Consider the following 16,622-nt stretch of genomic DNA (forward strand, 5'->3'; position numbering starts at 1 on the left):
TGTGATCTGTGTGTGTGTTTCAGGGTCGTAAGCCGGGCTACTTCTCCTTCCTGGACCCGTTCTCTCCGGCTGTCTGGCTCTTTATGCTTTTGGCTTACCTCGCCGTCAGCTGCGTCCTCTTCCTCGCAGCCAGGTAAGACACCTGTCTCTGCGTCAGCGTCCTAATTTTACCTCCAGCATGTGTCTGCGTTTCAGGAACAGTTTTCGAAGATGGGCCGTAAATCGCTGACGTGCTCTGCAGGCCATCCAGGACTCTTTGTATCAAAACTTTATTTACAGTCACAGCTTCAGACGTTCAGCTCTGTTTGAGCTGACAGAGACGAACCAAGCATTCAGTCACGGCACACGTAAAAGTCTTTTTATTATAAAGTCCTGATTTGATGATGTCACCAGCTGCTTAGCGATGACATCATAACGAGCTGCACTTCAGAGTAAAACCATGAAGAGAACAGCTTTAATCTGTATTTAACTTTAATATGTGAGCAGAGAGCAGGAGGGGCACTTACAGAGAGGTAAGCAGCCACAGGCACGCCTGTTCATCTGCTCCGTAACACAAATATTCAATCAGCCAATCACGTGGCAGCGCTCAGGGCGTTCATGCAGGTAGACACGGTGACGATGACCTCAGATCATCTTTCTGATCTCAGTCCAGCAGAGCAGCTCTGGAGGAATGTGTGATGATGTCATGATGATGTCATGTCATGATGATGTCATGTCAACATGGACCAAAATCAGGGAAAAAGGGGGTCTAATCAGGACAGGTTAGGTGTACCTAATGAAGTGTCTGGTGTCATTATTTCTGCCTGGGCTGATTTACAGTCTTCACCTCACCTTGTGCAGGCGAGAGGTGAGTCAAAGCCGCATCACGCAGCAGGAAGCGTGGAAGTGACCAACCCGGCGTAACCGGAGGGTGTCCCATTTCTGTTGGAAGATCGACATAAAGTAAAAATATGACGTAACATTAATGGAACCAGAACGTGTGCCATTGTGTGCTCGTCTGTGCATGTGGCGGCCTGACGGCCTTCACACTTCCTGTGGATCGCCTTTAAACAAGGAGACGTGTAAGGAGACAAAATAACCTGCTGGTTTTCTGCTCCTGTCACTTGAAATTTCATCTCCTGTTTGTCTCTGAGCCACGTTCCTCTCCCTCGCTCTGCCTCTGTAATTTCACCGTGCGCACAAATGCCAAAATGACTCCACGCAACAGTCGTGCGCTCCAGCTGAGCGTCTAAACACAGTCATCACGTCGTTTCCTTTCAGGTGTCGAGCGTGACGTTCATCTCTCTCGCCTTTTTTCTTTTGTTTTCTCACCGCATCGCTTTGACAGAGCAGAGCCGTCGCACTGCGTAGGTTTAAGAGCTCCATAAGTGCAGGCGACTGACCGTGAAATGTTAGCCGCGTGTCTGAGGTTAAAGCTACTCTGGGTTTTAATGTTTTGTCCTCTCTCGCCAGGCTCAGTCCCTACGAATGGTACAACCCTCACCCGTGTTTGCGGGAGCGGCGGGACATCCTGGAGAACCAGTACACGCTGGGGAACAGCCTGTGGTTCCCAGTGGGCGGCTTCATGCAGCAGGGCTCCGAGATCATGCCGCGGGCGCTGTCCACGCGCTGCGTCAGCGGAGTCTGGTTGGTACCAGCTTATGTTTCAGTCATGCTTTCCACATGTGCGCGAACATCTTCAGACAGACGAACTTTATGTGAAATACAGATAGTCATGTGATACATGAGGTCATTTACATTACAAGGTCATTTATAAATAATGGAGGACAGCGAGGACGACCGTTCCTGAGTGGAAGACGGCGTCACACGGTGTCACGCTCACCACCGCACCCCGTGAGCCCATCAGGGCTGGAGTCATTTTAGCACGTTTCGCCTCCTCTGGTCCAGCTGTGTTATCGGTACAGCAGTGGTCGATTCAGGAAATGCCCCCAAACATGTTTATATGAAACTTCACCCCCTGTGTGCTGCTGTAAACCAGGGTGGGTGTAGGGAGGAGGTCGGGGTGGATGGATGCCACAGAGATACAGTGGGGTGAGTGCTGCATTCAGGGGTAGGCAACTCCAGGCCTCGAGGGCCGGTGTCCTGCAGGTTTTAGATCTTACCCTGGGTCAACACAACTGGATCAAATGATTAGTTCGTTACCAGTCCTCTGGAGAACTTCAAGGCATGTTGAGGAGGTCATTTAGCAATCTGAATCAGCTGTGTTAGGTCAAGGACACATCTAAAACCTGCAGGACACCGGCCCTCGAGGCCTGGAGCTGCCCACCCCTGGCTGCATTAAACAATAATCAAAGTCAGTGGTCGCTCTGTGCTCACAGCCCTGCCGGCCGTCCTGCTGGACTCAATATTAAACATCTGAGCGTCTCTGTTTGTGCATCCAGCACTTTTGCTTCCTTCCCTTACCCCCTTCCCCTGCTCCCTCCCTCCCCCCCTCCCTCCCCAGGTACATTAGCTGAGGCTGAACAGATGGTGAAGGGACTCTGGTGTGAAAGCGATGATGTCAGTCTCTTTTCTTGTTTTCTTTCCACCCCTCTGCCCTTCACCCCCCCCCCCCCTCTCTCTCTGACTCGCCCTCACCCCCCCTCTCTCTCTGACTCGCCCTCACCCCCCCCTCTCTCTCTCTGACTCGCCCTCACCCCCCCCCTCTCCCCTCTGACTCGCCCTCACCCCCTCTCTCTCTCTCTCTCTCTCTGACTCGCCCTCACCCCCCCCTCTCTCTCTCTGACTCGCCCTCACCCCCCCCCTCTCCCCTCTGACTCGCCCTCACCCCCTCTCTCTCTCTCTCTCTCTCTGACTCGGCCTCACCCCCCTCTCTCTCTCTCTGACTCGCCCTCACCCCCCCTCTCTCTCTCTGACTCGCCCTCACCCCCCCTCTCTCTGACTCGCCCTCACCCCCCCTCTCTCTCTCTCTCTCTGACTCGCCCTCACCCCCCCCCTCTCTCTGACTCGCCCTCACCCCCTCTCTCTCTCTCTGACTCGCCCTCACCCCCTCTCTCTCTCTCTGACTCGCCCTCACCCCCCCCTCTCTCTGACTCGCCCTCACCCCCCCTCTCTCTCTCTCTCTGACTCGCCCTCACCCCCCCCCTCTCTCTCTCTGACTCGCCCTCACCCCCCCCTCTCTCTCTCTGACTCGCCCTCACCCCCCCTCTCTCTCTCTCTCTGACTCGCCCTCACCCCCCTCCTCTCTCTCTCTGACTCGCCCTCACCCCCCCCCCTCTCTCTGACTCGCCCTGACGCCCCTCTCTCTCTCTGACTCCCCCTCACCCCCCCTCTCTCTCTGACTCGCCCTCACCCCTCTCTCTCTCTCTGACTCGCCCTCACCCCCCTCTCTCTCTCTCTGACTCGCCCTCACCCCCCTCTCTCTCTCTCTGACTCGCCCTCACCCCCCCTCTCTCTCTCTGACTCGCCCTCACCCCCCTCTCTCTCTGACTCGCCCTCACCCCCCCCCTCTCTCTCTCTGACTCGCCCTCACCCCCCCCTCTCTCTCTCTCTGACTCGCCCTCACCCCCCCCCTCTCTCTCTCTCTGACTCGCCCTCACCCCCCCTCTCTCTCTCTGACTCGCCCTCACCCCCTCCTCCTTTCACTGCTGTTTAATCGTTTCAGCCTTTCTGTTTATTTAAACTTTAAACATTAATTCACCAAAAATATAGAAAATATAATTTTTTCAAATGCAGTCACTTTTGTAACTTAAAACTAACATTCCTGATTCCTTTGTAATTAAGTACTCTAAGCTCACATTAAATAAGAATAAGTAAGTGTTGGTGTAGGGTGGAGGTTGGGGTGGAGGATTCTTCGCTGAGGTTTTGTTCTTCAGGTTTGGTTCTTTTATTTTCTGTGCAGAGAAATGTTTCTATATTCACATGGTCTCATTATCAGGATAATTAGATGATTGTTCCATCTTCTCGCTCAGTGAGATCATTTGTTACAATGTTTTAGCTGTAAGTGTAGCAGTCATATGTACAGTGAGGTGTAGGTGGTGCTGATGGAGGTGCAGCTTGTCAGAATAAAGCAGGTGAGCCAACCTGTAACCGTCTGACTACAAAATCAAAATATAAAATGTGTGTCGGTTACTTTGCCAGAAACATTCTGTGTTGTGAGTTTTTTTCTGTGTAGAACCGAGTATTTCTGCACTGCTGCATCTGTACTTTGACCAAATCAAAGTATCTCAGTACTTCCCCACCCCTGCCTCTCCCTCAGTCCCAGTAGCTGCAGTCAGACAGATGGTGGAGTGATACTGGAGGGACTGGAGAGGCCATCAGCATCTTTCCTCTGACAGCTCTCAGCCTCGTCTGGCACTTAGCCTTAGAAAAACTCACGAGTGGCTCGCTGCGCTGTTCACGCTGCATATTCAGTCAAAGTGGAAGCAAAGAGGCCATCAGAGGGAGGGAGGTTAGCTTAAACGTGATCACATGTTTTTAGTTTCCTTCTCGCAGCGTCTAAAAATCTCAGATTCCTCAGGACGCGGTGGCATTTCCTGCAGCTCCTGCTGTGCACCCATCACGGTGTTCTGCTGCAAACGCCGAAGCGCGCACTGGCAGGCAGCGCCTCAGACTCTTTGTCTGAGGTTAGCCTGTCTGGCTAAACGTGCAGCTCTGGTCTTACACACAGAGACTTGCTGATTGGACGCTCCTCTCTGCTTCACCAGCTGCTCTTTTTAAACCTTGTTGCTTCAGATTTAGTTTCATGCAGCTCCTCACTCTTCGCTGGGCTGAACTCGTTTCTGTCTGACTCAGTTCATATAACCTCAAACCTTTAAAAAGCCATGGTCCTTTTACCCAGCATGCTCGGGGAGCTGCCTTGTTGATGTGTGGTGACCAACACAGAGTTGGTGACGTAGCTCTGACGTTTCCCCTGAAACTCATCGGCTCATCTTTTAAAAAACATTTCTTTGTGTGTTTAATTTTTTTTGTAAATGAAAACGAGATCCGTCGCAGTCGTGGGTCTCGTCTCCGCTGACACCACAGAGTGTGTCTTCCACTTCCCGCAGCTCTCTGTGCAAACACAGCACATTAGAAGTAATCACGGCCTCGAGCCAATCACCAGAGCCCCGAGTCTGTTTTCCTGTATTTGCTGGACTGCTTTTCATTTAGTTTCTGCTCTGCTTCATCTCTTCCTCTCTGCCTCCTCTTTAATTCTCTCCCCCCTCCCTAATTCCCTTGCTCATCACTTCCGCCTCATTTCCTCTGCAGCAGAGGCGTCCTGCTCGTCTCTGCTGCAGCTCGAGTTCATGTTTAGGTTGATGATTTTTACCTAAAACTCCTGACGTTTCCTGCAGTGCCCTCCATCTGTCTCTCTGCTGCGTTTTCCTCTCTCAGCTCTTAATGAAGATAGGCGAGGGGGAAGAGTGGGGCTTTGCTACAGGGTAAAAACATAAAGGTCTTCGTCTCTCCTCCCTCAGGTGGGCTTTCACCCTCATCATCATCTCGTCCTACACGGCCAACCTGGCAGCATTTCTCACGGTCCAGAGGATGGAGGTGCCCATCGAGTCTCCGGACGATCTGGCGGACCAGACCAACATCCAGTACGGCACCATCCACGGAGGCTCCACCATGACCTTCTTCATGGTGAGATTATTTTTTAATCCAGCCATCCCATACGGTCATCTCAGGCACACAGAGTCGGTCTCAGGGATTCTACTTCCTGTTAATCTCACTGCATGACAGTGCGCTGCAGTCCAGCCTGGGGTGCAGCATCGGTGAACAGATGTGAATGGAGATAAATGGCAAGAATCATTTTTTACACCTGCAGGAAAATCCATGTTTGACATTAGTTTGTCCAAACAGCAACGGCAGCATTGATAAGAAGTCTTCAGTGTTTCTCAGAGTCAGGCAGCTTTTAAAACCGCAGCGTTCTGCTGATGCAGGCTGATTGTTCAGCCAAGTCTGTAGGACAGCACGCGCTCCAAACTCCCACAGACGTTAGTAAGACGCCCAACAGGAGGTTGCAGGGGTTAGAAGAAGCAGCTGGTTGTGGTTGAAGGTGAAGAAAATCACAAATGGAGGATGCTGTAAAGCGGCCTGAGGTGCCGTGACGGAAACATGGACCTGTCCAACTTTTAGAGACGTGTTGATGGCATCGCATTCAAAATAAGCTCAGATTTTTATTTACATGCTTCATTTTTTTCTTTTCTGTGTTTTGTTCTCAATAAAATATGAGTTCATGAGATCTGCACACTTTAAAGAGCATCCAAACTTGTACGTTGGGTGTACTTTGAAACTATTATATACAATAGTAGAGTAAATTATTAAAGATGAGCAAAATAATGGATGAGTACTTCTCTCCATGTGAAGGCTCGGCCTTAATGTCAGCTGTTATTTGAATGTCAGTAGATCCATTTGCAGACAGACCAGCAGCAGTTTCCATTCACATATGAGAATTTTCAGAATCAAAAAAAGATTAAATATCGGAAGTAACGACCGGGAAGTGTAGAGACAAAGATCCTGTGTTTGATCCTGGGAGGAGACATGAATCCATCCAGATGATTTATCTCTGGAATGATGTAACCAGTAATAACATGACCAGATTATTGGTCAGATATTTAAAAATGCTCCCAAAGTCCAGTTCAGGCAAGCAGACGGCTACAGCCACCTGTCAGTCACAGAGGCCACGCCCCTAACCATGCAAACTTTTAGCCTTGGTAATGTAGTTTTTCAGTAAGTGGTGGTTTATTTCTACCGTACACTCAGAAACATTGACGTGGGCGTTTATGGGCATGGACCCACTGTTGGAGGCTGCCTCGAGTGGCCATTAGAAGAAATGCAGCCTTCTGTTTCATGTGTTTCACTGAACTGATGGTAACTCGGGTGTAGCTCTCAGACCCTCAGCAGAGCACCAAACACCAGCTGTTTGAGGAAATTATCGATCCTTTTAAAGAAGTGAAATATATATTTAAGGTGTTTTTAAAGATTTATGTCCTCAGTAGGAACCAGTGGACTCGAGCCAGACTGCTCATAGTGAGAAACAGGATATAAGTGCATTTACCACAGAAACAACCAAATCAAATAAAAACAGTAGGCTTATGCTGTAAGCATACATCATGTGGTACAAAAACAGATCATAAAACATGTTCAGACACTACAACTGTCCTTTCACCCTCTCTTCCTGCAGAACTCGCGGTACCAGACGTACCAGCGGATGTGGAACTACATGTACTCCAAGCAGCCCAGCGTGTTCGTGAAGAGCACAGAAGAGGGCATCGCCCGCGTCCTCAACTCCAAGTACGCCTTTTTGATGGAGAGCACCATGAACGAGTACTACCGTAGCCTCAACTGCAACCTCACGCAGATCGGAGGACTGCTGGACACCAAAGGATACGGCATCGGCATGCCTCTGGGTGAGGAGGGGGAGGGGCTAACCGGGTACCACAAGCCAAGGTAGACTGCCCCCTGCTGCTGAGTGCTGGTGTTAAATAACTTGGGATCACTCTGTTCTGCTGTTAGCGAGGTCTCTGACAGCTCAGGTGATCCTGGTTAACGCACAGTTAGCAGAGTTAATGGAGAGAAGGAGGAACAGATGTTGACAGTGACAGAAAAGACACGAGCAGCTTACAGGAGAGCCGCCGTCACTCGGTCGGCCTGTTAACACACGAGCATCGAGACGGCGGCGTCCACAGGGAGCCATTCAATTTAAATGCAGGAGAATCACGACACAGGAGTTGGTTTAATTGTTACGTTCCCTCTCTCAAAGTGTAACTCAACCACCGACACCTCAACAAAACACAAAATCCTCAGCGAGTCACATGACCGCAGAATCAGGAAGTTTGATATCAGCTCAGAGTCCAGAGACACAAACGATCAACACATTTTTACCACAACACACGAGAGCACGACAGCGTGCTGTGCAGGAGTGAAGAGGGAGCAGAGTTTGGCTGTACGACAGGAGCAGGCAGAATCAATCAACGACACACGGCCCAGACTCAAAAGAGTTTGTAGCACAGCGACGAGCTGATCGCACGTTTGAAAAGAATCAGTCAGGAGTAAGTAAAGGGAAGATGGCCCTTTACCTAGTAAACTAGCTTTAACTGTACAGCTCCTCACCCATCGCAGACTTGTATGAGGCGGGCGGGGATTGGACCAGCGCCTCCAGCTGGAGCCGACACCCCCGCCCCCTTACACTGCGGGTGGAGTAAGGGAGACATTACTCATACTGCGTGACCCAGCGCTCCTCCTGCTGGTCGTATCGCACCATTCAGTTCTGCAGCACAACTCTCCAAAACAAAATACTTTTACTTTGAAAGATTTGGCACTTCCTTTTGCCAGAGGGATGAATGTCGTGAACACACTGTGTGTGAAATATTTCATTATAAAGAACTTTTCATGGACACAAATGCTGAAATCAGATCCTCAGAATAATAAATGCGCCTTATAAAGCAGTGAAAATGCCAGCGCTGCTCATCCATCGATGTCTGTAAAACAAATATGTTTAATCTAATCTGAAGCTTCTGCCGTCACGTTTCATGTGTTTCAGCACCAAAGCTTCACTTTTCCTTCTAATGAGCACCAAACGAGCTCTATGCTAAAGGCTGCGTACCTGACAGGACTCGCTCACACCTGCTGACAGGAAAGGCTGAAGCACGTCTGAGTGATGAGCTGGGTCACTAAGAGAAGGCGGGGCCTGGAAACCAGACCAGTTCTATCTGAGTGGATTTTGTTTAGGCGGGGTACTGCTGACACTCTACTGTGGATTGAATAACATACAGAAGCCTCTACTGCCATCCAGCGGTCAAAAATTATACTGCTGTAGAACTGGGCTGCTGTAGTTTAAAAATAGATAAACATGTGTCAGTGCAGCTGTTTATTGTTGTTATTAAATTATTGCCTTTTGTTTGATGATGAAAACAAACATTCTCTTGCCTCAGGGCAGGTTTAAAGTGTCAGATGAACCATGACACAGTTAAATGTGACCGGATTGGTGAGCTCCACACCCACAGTCTGTGGATTTGGATTGAATCTGCCCCTTGCCCCGGCTGTTTGCCCAGGAGACCCTACAGGAGCAAAATGCTGTGGTGGCGTGGCTGCAGGGCTCGGTCGGGTTCCCCCGTCACCACAACAAGGAACAGAGCAAATACATTAGCAGCTGATCAGGTTATTTGACAGCAGGTCCATCACATGATCCAGTATAAAACGAGTATCTTAGAGAGGGCTTAGTGTTTCACCAACCTGCAAAAAAACTGCATAAGGAACAGAGCAAATGCGTAGAGCACCGAGCTGAAAAACAAAGTAGTGAGAGCTGTCAAAGAGGCTGTGTCCATCTTGTGTTTACAGTCTATGCTTTGCCTATTGTCCCTAAAGCCAATCAAAGCCACCTCTGCTGACCCACGGCTGCAGAAACAGCAGCAGTGACGGCGTGGAGGGTTCAGTTAGTGCGTGTCTGCTGATAAGTGTCAGCCTGCAAGCTGTCAATAGATCTTTACTGAGGATTGAACGTGAGTCTGTTCAGTAAACAACCTGCAGTCTGGAGAGATTAGAGGATTACATCGTGCTGCCGCACAGGTTCCCGTCCGGAGCTCCGGTGTCGCCGCCCGCTGCCTCCAACACATCTGGAGCTCCGGTGGAAACGAGACTACCGACAGCAGCGGCGATTTGTATAAAAGGTGCAGCTGCTCGCGTTGTCGTTGTGTCGCTGTTTATGAGAACATGTTTAAAAGCCCCCCACAGAGCAGCAGCCACCTCCACATCAGCACGTTTACCTGATGACAGGTGAGCAGGTGAGCTCCGCCGTTAGCACCAGCCCTCTGTTTTCATTCACAGCCCACCTAAGACTGGATTTGTCTCATTGCCTTTGAAAGAGTAACACCAGCCGGCAGCTCGTCTCCAAAGCCACTTTAGTGCATCAGGATGCCGCGACACCGAGTGCAGCTACATGCAGCCTGGTTGGTTCCCACAGACGTGAAACAGAAATCCACAGATGCTGAACGATGACCTTGTCTTGTGTGGTCATGCAAACATGATTCGATGAACAAGATAAACCCATAAAAAGTTTCATCCATCCACAGGCTCTTCTGATAATCTGTGCAGGCTCTGAAAGTTCACCAATGCAGGACAGTGTTAGACATCACACGCCTGAAAGCTGAAAGTGGACTCTGTCAGGGACACAGGTGGTGTGTGTCAGGCAGACAGAGGCTTAGATCAGTCTCGGGTTGGTGGTTTGATCCATGTCAAGGTTTAGCTCACGTTTATCCAGCATCAGGTTTAGGATGAGCTCAGTCTGGGTCTGCTCAGTGTTTCTGACACGCCTGCTGGCGGTCGTCCTGTTTGGAAGTACAATACAATACAATACAGTTTTATTTATATAGCATGTTTAAAAACCCGAAGGCACACCGAAGTGCTTCACAGTAATACGGAGAAACAACATAAGTCAATAACAGAGTACAGATCGGGCACTAGCACAGACAGAATGGAGGCACTAAGAATTAAACCAGTTAAGGTCAGAACCCTTGATGCCTACAACATGTTCTAGCCTCCTCAAGAGAATATTATGATCAACCATGTCAAAGGCTGAAGACAGATCCAATAAAACTAAAACAGCAGGGCGACCGGAGTCAGCAAATACAAGAAGATCATTATAGACTCTTAGCAGGGCTGCTTCAGTACTAAGTTGTGGCTTAAAGCCAGACTGGTATTTGTCAGTGATATATTTGCAACTAAGTAGGCCTGTATTTGGAGAAAGACGACTTTCTCTAAAATTTTTGATAAGAACGGAAATTTAGAGATTGGCCTATAATTTGCTGGGTCTTTCTGATCGAGGTTACTTTTTTTTAAGCACAGGGTGCACAACCACATGTTTAAAAGCAGTCGGGACACAGCCCACTAACAATGATAAATTCATTAAAAATAAGATGCAAGGCCCAGTTTCCTCAAACCTTCCTTGATAATGCGGGATGGAAGGATATCATGCATAGAGTTTGAGCTTCTCGATTGTTCAATTAATCCCTTAAGAGTGGGCAGTGATAACAGCTCAAAGTGAGAAAAGGTGGACATGCATCCTAAAACAGAACAGGATTCAACACAAGAGAGTGAGCGTGTGAAGCCTTCAGTAATATAACTTTTCCAATAAAATGATTAACAAATTGCTCACAGAGAGCCTGGGAGGCCGAACTCGAAGATCCAGGACAGGGATTTATCACTGAATTAAAAATTTTGAATAACATTCAGGGGTTGTGGCTGTTAGTCTCAATAATATCTGATAGGAAAGCTGCTTTAGTTGCCTTAACAGAGTTCTGGTATAGAGCGGCTCCTACAAAGAATGTCATAGGATATCTGAAGCCTATCTTTCTTCCACCTCCTTTCAGATTGACGGCAGACACGTCGTAAGGCTCGTATAGTGTCATTTAGCCATGGTTGAGTAGTTTCATGTGTGTCTTTAGTTGTTGAATATGACTTCTGCTCCTCGTCAGGCTCTCCGTATAGAGACGAGATCACTCTGGGAATACTGCAGCTGCAGGAGAGCAACAGGCTGGAGATCCTGAAGAGACGCTGGTGGGAGGGAGGACAGTGCCCCAAAGAGGAGGACCACAGGGCCAAAGGTCAGTGTCACCGTAACGTAATCATTTAACGTAAAAACATCATTTCCTGTTTCTGTTTGATGGAAAGATTCCTGCCGAGGACACAGCCGTGCTCCTCCCTCATGCCAGTGAAGTCTTACCATGATGACACGACACGTAAACAGGAAGTTTTTATCAGGTGTCTCATTTCCTGTGCCCGCCTGTCTTTTCCTCATCGATATAACAAATGACTTTGTCCTCCGCCTTCGCCGTTATTGATCTATGTGTGTTTGTCTCCTCCTCCTGAGGCGTCTCACGCCACATTTTATGCCATCAAAATGTAGTTTTAGTGTCAGAGTTACAATTAGGTTACGGTTAGGTTTAGGTCAAGGGTCAGGGTTTGGGTAAGCAGCTAGGGAAAGCATTGTGTCAATGAGATGTCCCCACAAGTATAAAATAACACACGTGTGTGTATGTGTGTGCGCTGGCTCGTAGTTTGTGTTAAAGATGCTGACACATGTGTAATCGCCCTGAAACTTCAAACATTCAAACTTCAAACAGCGATGAGCTTCGTCGTTTGAAGCGTGCTCGTTTCAGGGCTGAAGGACTTCCCAGCCCGTGCTCGTGAGTTAGTTTTGTTGACATGTTACAGTTTTCCATGCCAACTATAAAGAACCGCAGCGATCTGCAATCAAAGCAAGTTTTTGGTAAAGGTGAACCAGCACCGGCCGGATTTGAAGGACTCGTTTTTCCGTGGCGACCGTCAGCTCGTCTGACTGCGACCTGTTTCTTCACGTGAAGAACAGCAGACGTGCTGCTGCAGCTTTAGCGCTGACACAGGTGCTGCTGGCAGTGTGACGACCTGACAGACACCTGAAAGAGTCTGAGACTTTGGTAATACTGATGGTGTGTTTGACACAGGCGTCAGGAGCATCTCGTCCCACAGGGAGAGGAAAAGGCTTTGAGGATCTGTGCGAGTGTCCTCATGGTCAGCGTCTCGGTCCTGAGCGGTCCTGAACAGGTGACGCTGAGCCTCGGTGGGATGGCCGATGTAAATAAAGGTTGTTTTAAGCCTGGCCTGTTGTTGCTGATGGAGAGCGCGCTGTGTTTGGAAACAATCCTCAGGCTGGTAGACAGGTGTAGGTGAATCGATCTGTGATGTGTCCATCGTTTCAGGGCTCGGCATGGAGAACATCGGCGGGATCTTCGTGGTTCTGATTTGCGGCCTCATCATTGCCGTCTTCGTGGCCATCATGGAGTTTGTGTGGTCGACACGCCGCACCGCCGAGACGGACGAGGTACACACACACACACACACACACACACACACACACACGCTGGTTCTCCAGAGTAAACGGCACTTATGTTTTTAAACCTGGTGTGTCGTATTAGCGCTGCCTTAGATGTTCGTTTATAATAGGAATTTAGGAGAAAAGGGGCGTGTCTTAAGAGAAGCTGAAGGTCAGACACAATCAGAGCGTGGAAGAGTTGAGGCTCTCTCCACACATCGGCCCTGTGAGCTCACTCTGCTGCTCTGACCTTTATTTGCTCTTCATTTATCTGTCGTTTGTTTGACTTTCTGCTCGGGCTGCTTTAAAAGCAGCAGATTATAGGACACACACACACACACACACACACATTTACAGATAACTCTGGGCAGATGTGAACACTGCATCTGCACACTGATACAAACGTGCTCAGGTCTTTACCGCGAGCACAAACTCTCTCTTTGCCTGCAGACATCAGCTCACACACTCTGTATGACAAGAGCAAAATCCTGAGGTCATTTAAAAACTTCCATCAACAGATTACAAATATTTAAAAGAATAAAACGATGCATCTGAGCGGTGCTGGAGCAGGAGGGGCAGCGAACCACCAGCAGCCATCAACATGAGACTGAAAAATACATTTAAGTTGATGTTTTTTAACCAGCTCCTGCCAACACAATGAGCTGCTGCTGCCACCTGCTGGTGTTACACTTCCACAAGGTCAAGGTTATTTATACAGCACATTTCCAAACAGTCAATGCTGCGCAAAGTGCTTAACAATGTAAAATACCACTAAAACAAATAAAATGTAAAACAATGATGCAGTAAAATATAGAAAAAAACAAATAAATAAAATAAGTCAATAAAAACAACTAAAACAACAACTAAGGCTGTTAAAACCAAAATGTTTGCGTTAAAGTGGTGTTAAATGCCAGACCATAAAATGTGTCTTCAGTAGCGAGTTAAATCGATCAAGTGTTTGTGCAGATCTAATATTTAAGGGAAGACTATTCCAAAGTCCTGGACCTGCCACAGACAAGGCTCTGTCACAATGAGAAGTTTAGTCCGTGGATAACATGGTTTTAACTGGAACGCGTGGTTTTCTCTGGAGCATAAATAAATATGAGCTCAGGTGAGAAGGGGCTCAGCCGTTAAGCGCCTTAAAAACAAAAAGTGCGAGTTTAAATTGGATCCTGTAAGGAACAGGGAGCCAGTGTAGAGAGGCTAAAACTGGGGTTACATGCTCCTAACGTTTAGTGCCAGTTAGCAGACGAGCAGCTGCATTTTGGACCAGCTGGAGACCATAAAGTGAGGCCTGGTCCAGACCAAAGTTTAGACCAAAGAATTGCAGAAGTCCAGTCTGCACGTAACAAGGAGAAGGTGCAGCTCCAGGTCCACTGCTTCCTTTTATTCCCAGCAGCTGATAGACAGAGTGGGGAATAAAATCTAATCCAACACTCAGAGATGGGAAAGTTCTTCATACGGAGTCTGATCTGAGCGAGAGCGGGGTGAAGTGAACACATGTGAAGCTTCAGGGTGTAGCTGGAGTTTGGGGGCCTCCATCAGAGTGTGAAGGGTGTAGCTGGAGTTTGGGGGGGCCTCCATCAGAGTGTGAAGGGTGTAGCTGGAGTTTGGGGGGGGCCTCCATCAGAGTGTGAAGGGTGTAGCTGGAGTTTGGGGGGGGCCTCCATCAGAGTGTGAAGGGTGTAGCTGGAGTTTGGGGGGGGCCTCCATCAGAGTGTGAAGGGTGTAGCTGGAGTTTGGGGGGGGCCTCCATCAGAGTGTGAAGGGTGTAGCTGGAGTTTGGGGGGGCCTCCATCAGAGTGTGAAGGGTGTAGCTGAGTGCCTTTGCTCTCTCTCTCTCAGGTTTCCGTCTGTCAGGAGATGCTGACGGAGTTCCGTAATGCCGTATCCTGTAAGAAGAATTCCAGATCCCGTCGCCGCCGACCCCTGACCAGCACTGGGGGCAGAGTCCTACGTCACCCGTCCCGCCTGGCTCTGGCCGGTCCCCGCCCCATCCGCCTGATTCGAGAGATGCGTCTCAGCAACGGGAAACTGTACAGTGGCGCCGGCCCAATGACGGGCGGGTTGGCAGGGGTCGGGGGAGGGATGGGAGGATGCCCCGATCTGGGCCCGGGGCCACAGAGGCTCCTGGAGGACCCGCTGGGCACCAACACCTCTACCGCTACCCCTCCTCCTGCGTCAGCCCTGGTGGCTCCGCCCGCCCCCCCGCGCAGCTTCCTGCAGGCCTGCAGTCACGTACGCATCTGCCAGGAGTGCCGGCGGATCCAGAGCCTGCGACCGGCCACGCTTACCCCACCCCCACCACCTCCGCCCTCCTCGTCCTCCTCCGCCTCCTCCTGCTCCCGGGTCCCGCCCTCAGTGGCGATGACAGGCCTTCACCCCCGTCACAGCACCCACCATCATCTCCATTATCACCATGGCTCCATGTCGCTGCCCCGCCTTCCGCCGCCCCCTCCCCCGATGCAGACGGACAGAGCTGACAGCGACGGGGGTGCGGCGAGCCCGCAGCGGTCCAAAAACAAACCTGTGCCCCCGCCCCGGCCGCTGCCCCCCACTAAGACCCCGACACACCCACCGACAGACTTACTCAGCGGGCACAACTGAGCATAAGGATGCAGTCTGTGGAGTCAAAGGTCACTAACTACTCATTGACCCCAAAGCTGTATTGGTCTAAACTGGCCCTTCAGCAGGGGTTGATGGAGGAAACCATTCTGACCCCTTTGTGGGGGTCATCCAGTAAAGCAAAGACACGTCAGTGGACTGTACCAAACCTTTACGGGGGTGAGCGGATTGACCCGCTCGGAGGATGAAGGACTACTCACGGACTTTTTACCTTTTGGATTAAAGCAGACAAACAGGAAGTGACTGTCTGAGGCCGACCCGCCCTCAGCCAATCATCTCGCTCCATGCCGAGCAATGAGGACTCACTGAGGTTTGATACTGATCCAGGTGTTTGTATAAACGAAACGCTACAGACACACACACTCACACAAAGTGGAGAAGAAGAAAAACTAAGTTTGTGATTGTATTTCCTGTCCTGTTGTCCAATCAGAGGAGCTTTTCCTCCTCCTCGTCCCGATCCTGAAGCTGATGTCACAGCGATCTGATCGCCGAGTTGTCTCATTTCTAAAGGTCAGCTGCCGGCGGCGCTGAGCTCCATCACTGAATAATTTGGACCTGCTGTACAAAAAAAACAACCTGCTGACTTTTTCCCTTTTTTACTATGAAATGAACGAACAGCTGCTGCAGTTTCTGTTTCTGTGTTTGTTTGCAGTTGTTACACACGTCTGTATTTGTTTTATCATTTAATAATTTTATTTGTATTTTATAACATTTTTTCATTTTTATATTTGTGTTTTATTTTATTTTTGTTATCATTTTTTCCTTTCATAACAAAAGAAAATATAAAGTTACAATTACAAAATATATAATTATAGTTTGTTGACATGCAGGAAGTGAAGCAGCAGCTGAAGAGAAAATGCGTGTGCGTGCGTGTGTGTGTGCGTGTGTGTGTGTGTGTGTGTGTGTGTTTCCTGATGTTTTCAGTTTTCCCCTCAGATCAGCAGGACATTATTGATTCTCTTGTTATTATTATTATTATTGATATCGACTTGTGGGGTGACTGTAGGAGGGGTGCCGCCCTCTGATGTTCAATATATAGACTCATGTTTGGAATAAATAAATAAAAAACTGAGAGGTGCGTTGAGGTGCCCCGGGTGGAGGAGGTGAAGGTGGGGTTGGGCTGCTGGTCATGGAGCAGCACACAGGGTTTGTTTTGTTGTTTGATTTCCAATATTCCATGTTTTTGTGATCAGCTGTTCGTTCAGAACTCGAGGGATGGGGAATT

At 49.2% G+C, this 16,622-nt stretch overlaps 1 protein-coding gene across 2 annotated transcripts in view; it reads left to right on the forward strand.

The window, feature by feature from the left end:
* Positions 1-16,057, forward strand: part of LOC134624235 (glutamate receptor ionotropic, kainate 5-like) — a 205,449-nt gene extending 189,392 nt beyond the window's left edge. For both annotated transcript variants that reach the window (XM_063469197.1, XM_063469198.1), the window contains 7 exons: positions 24-133; positions 1,453-1,626; positions 5,400-5,565; positions 7,109-7,334; positions 11,397-11,525; positions 12,660-12,781; positions 14,618-16,057. In XM_063469197.1, the coding sequence (XP_063325267.1) occupies positions 24-133; positions 1,453-1,626; positions 5,400-5,565; positions 7,109-7,334; positions 11,397-11,525; positions 12,660-12,781; positions 14,618-15,379 (1,689 nt within the window). In that variant the 3' untranslated portion in view covers positions 15,380-16,057. The remainder of the gene's footprint in view (positions 1-23; positions 134-1,452; positions 1,627-5,399; positions 5,566-7,108; positions 7,335-11,396; positions 11,526-12,659; positions 12,782-14,617) is intronic.
* The last annotated feature ends 565 nt before the right edge of the window (positions 16,058-16,622 follow it).

Source organism: Pelmatolapia mariae, linkage group LG3_W, assembly GCF_036321145.2.
Source record: "Pelmatolapia mariae isolate MD_Pm_ZW linkage group LG3_W, Pm_UMD_F_2, whole genome shotgun sequence".
Lineage (NCBI taxonomy): Eukaryota > Metazoa > Chordata > Actinopteri > Cichliformes > Cichlidae > Pelmatolapia > Pelmatolapia mariae.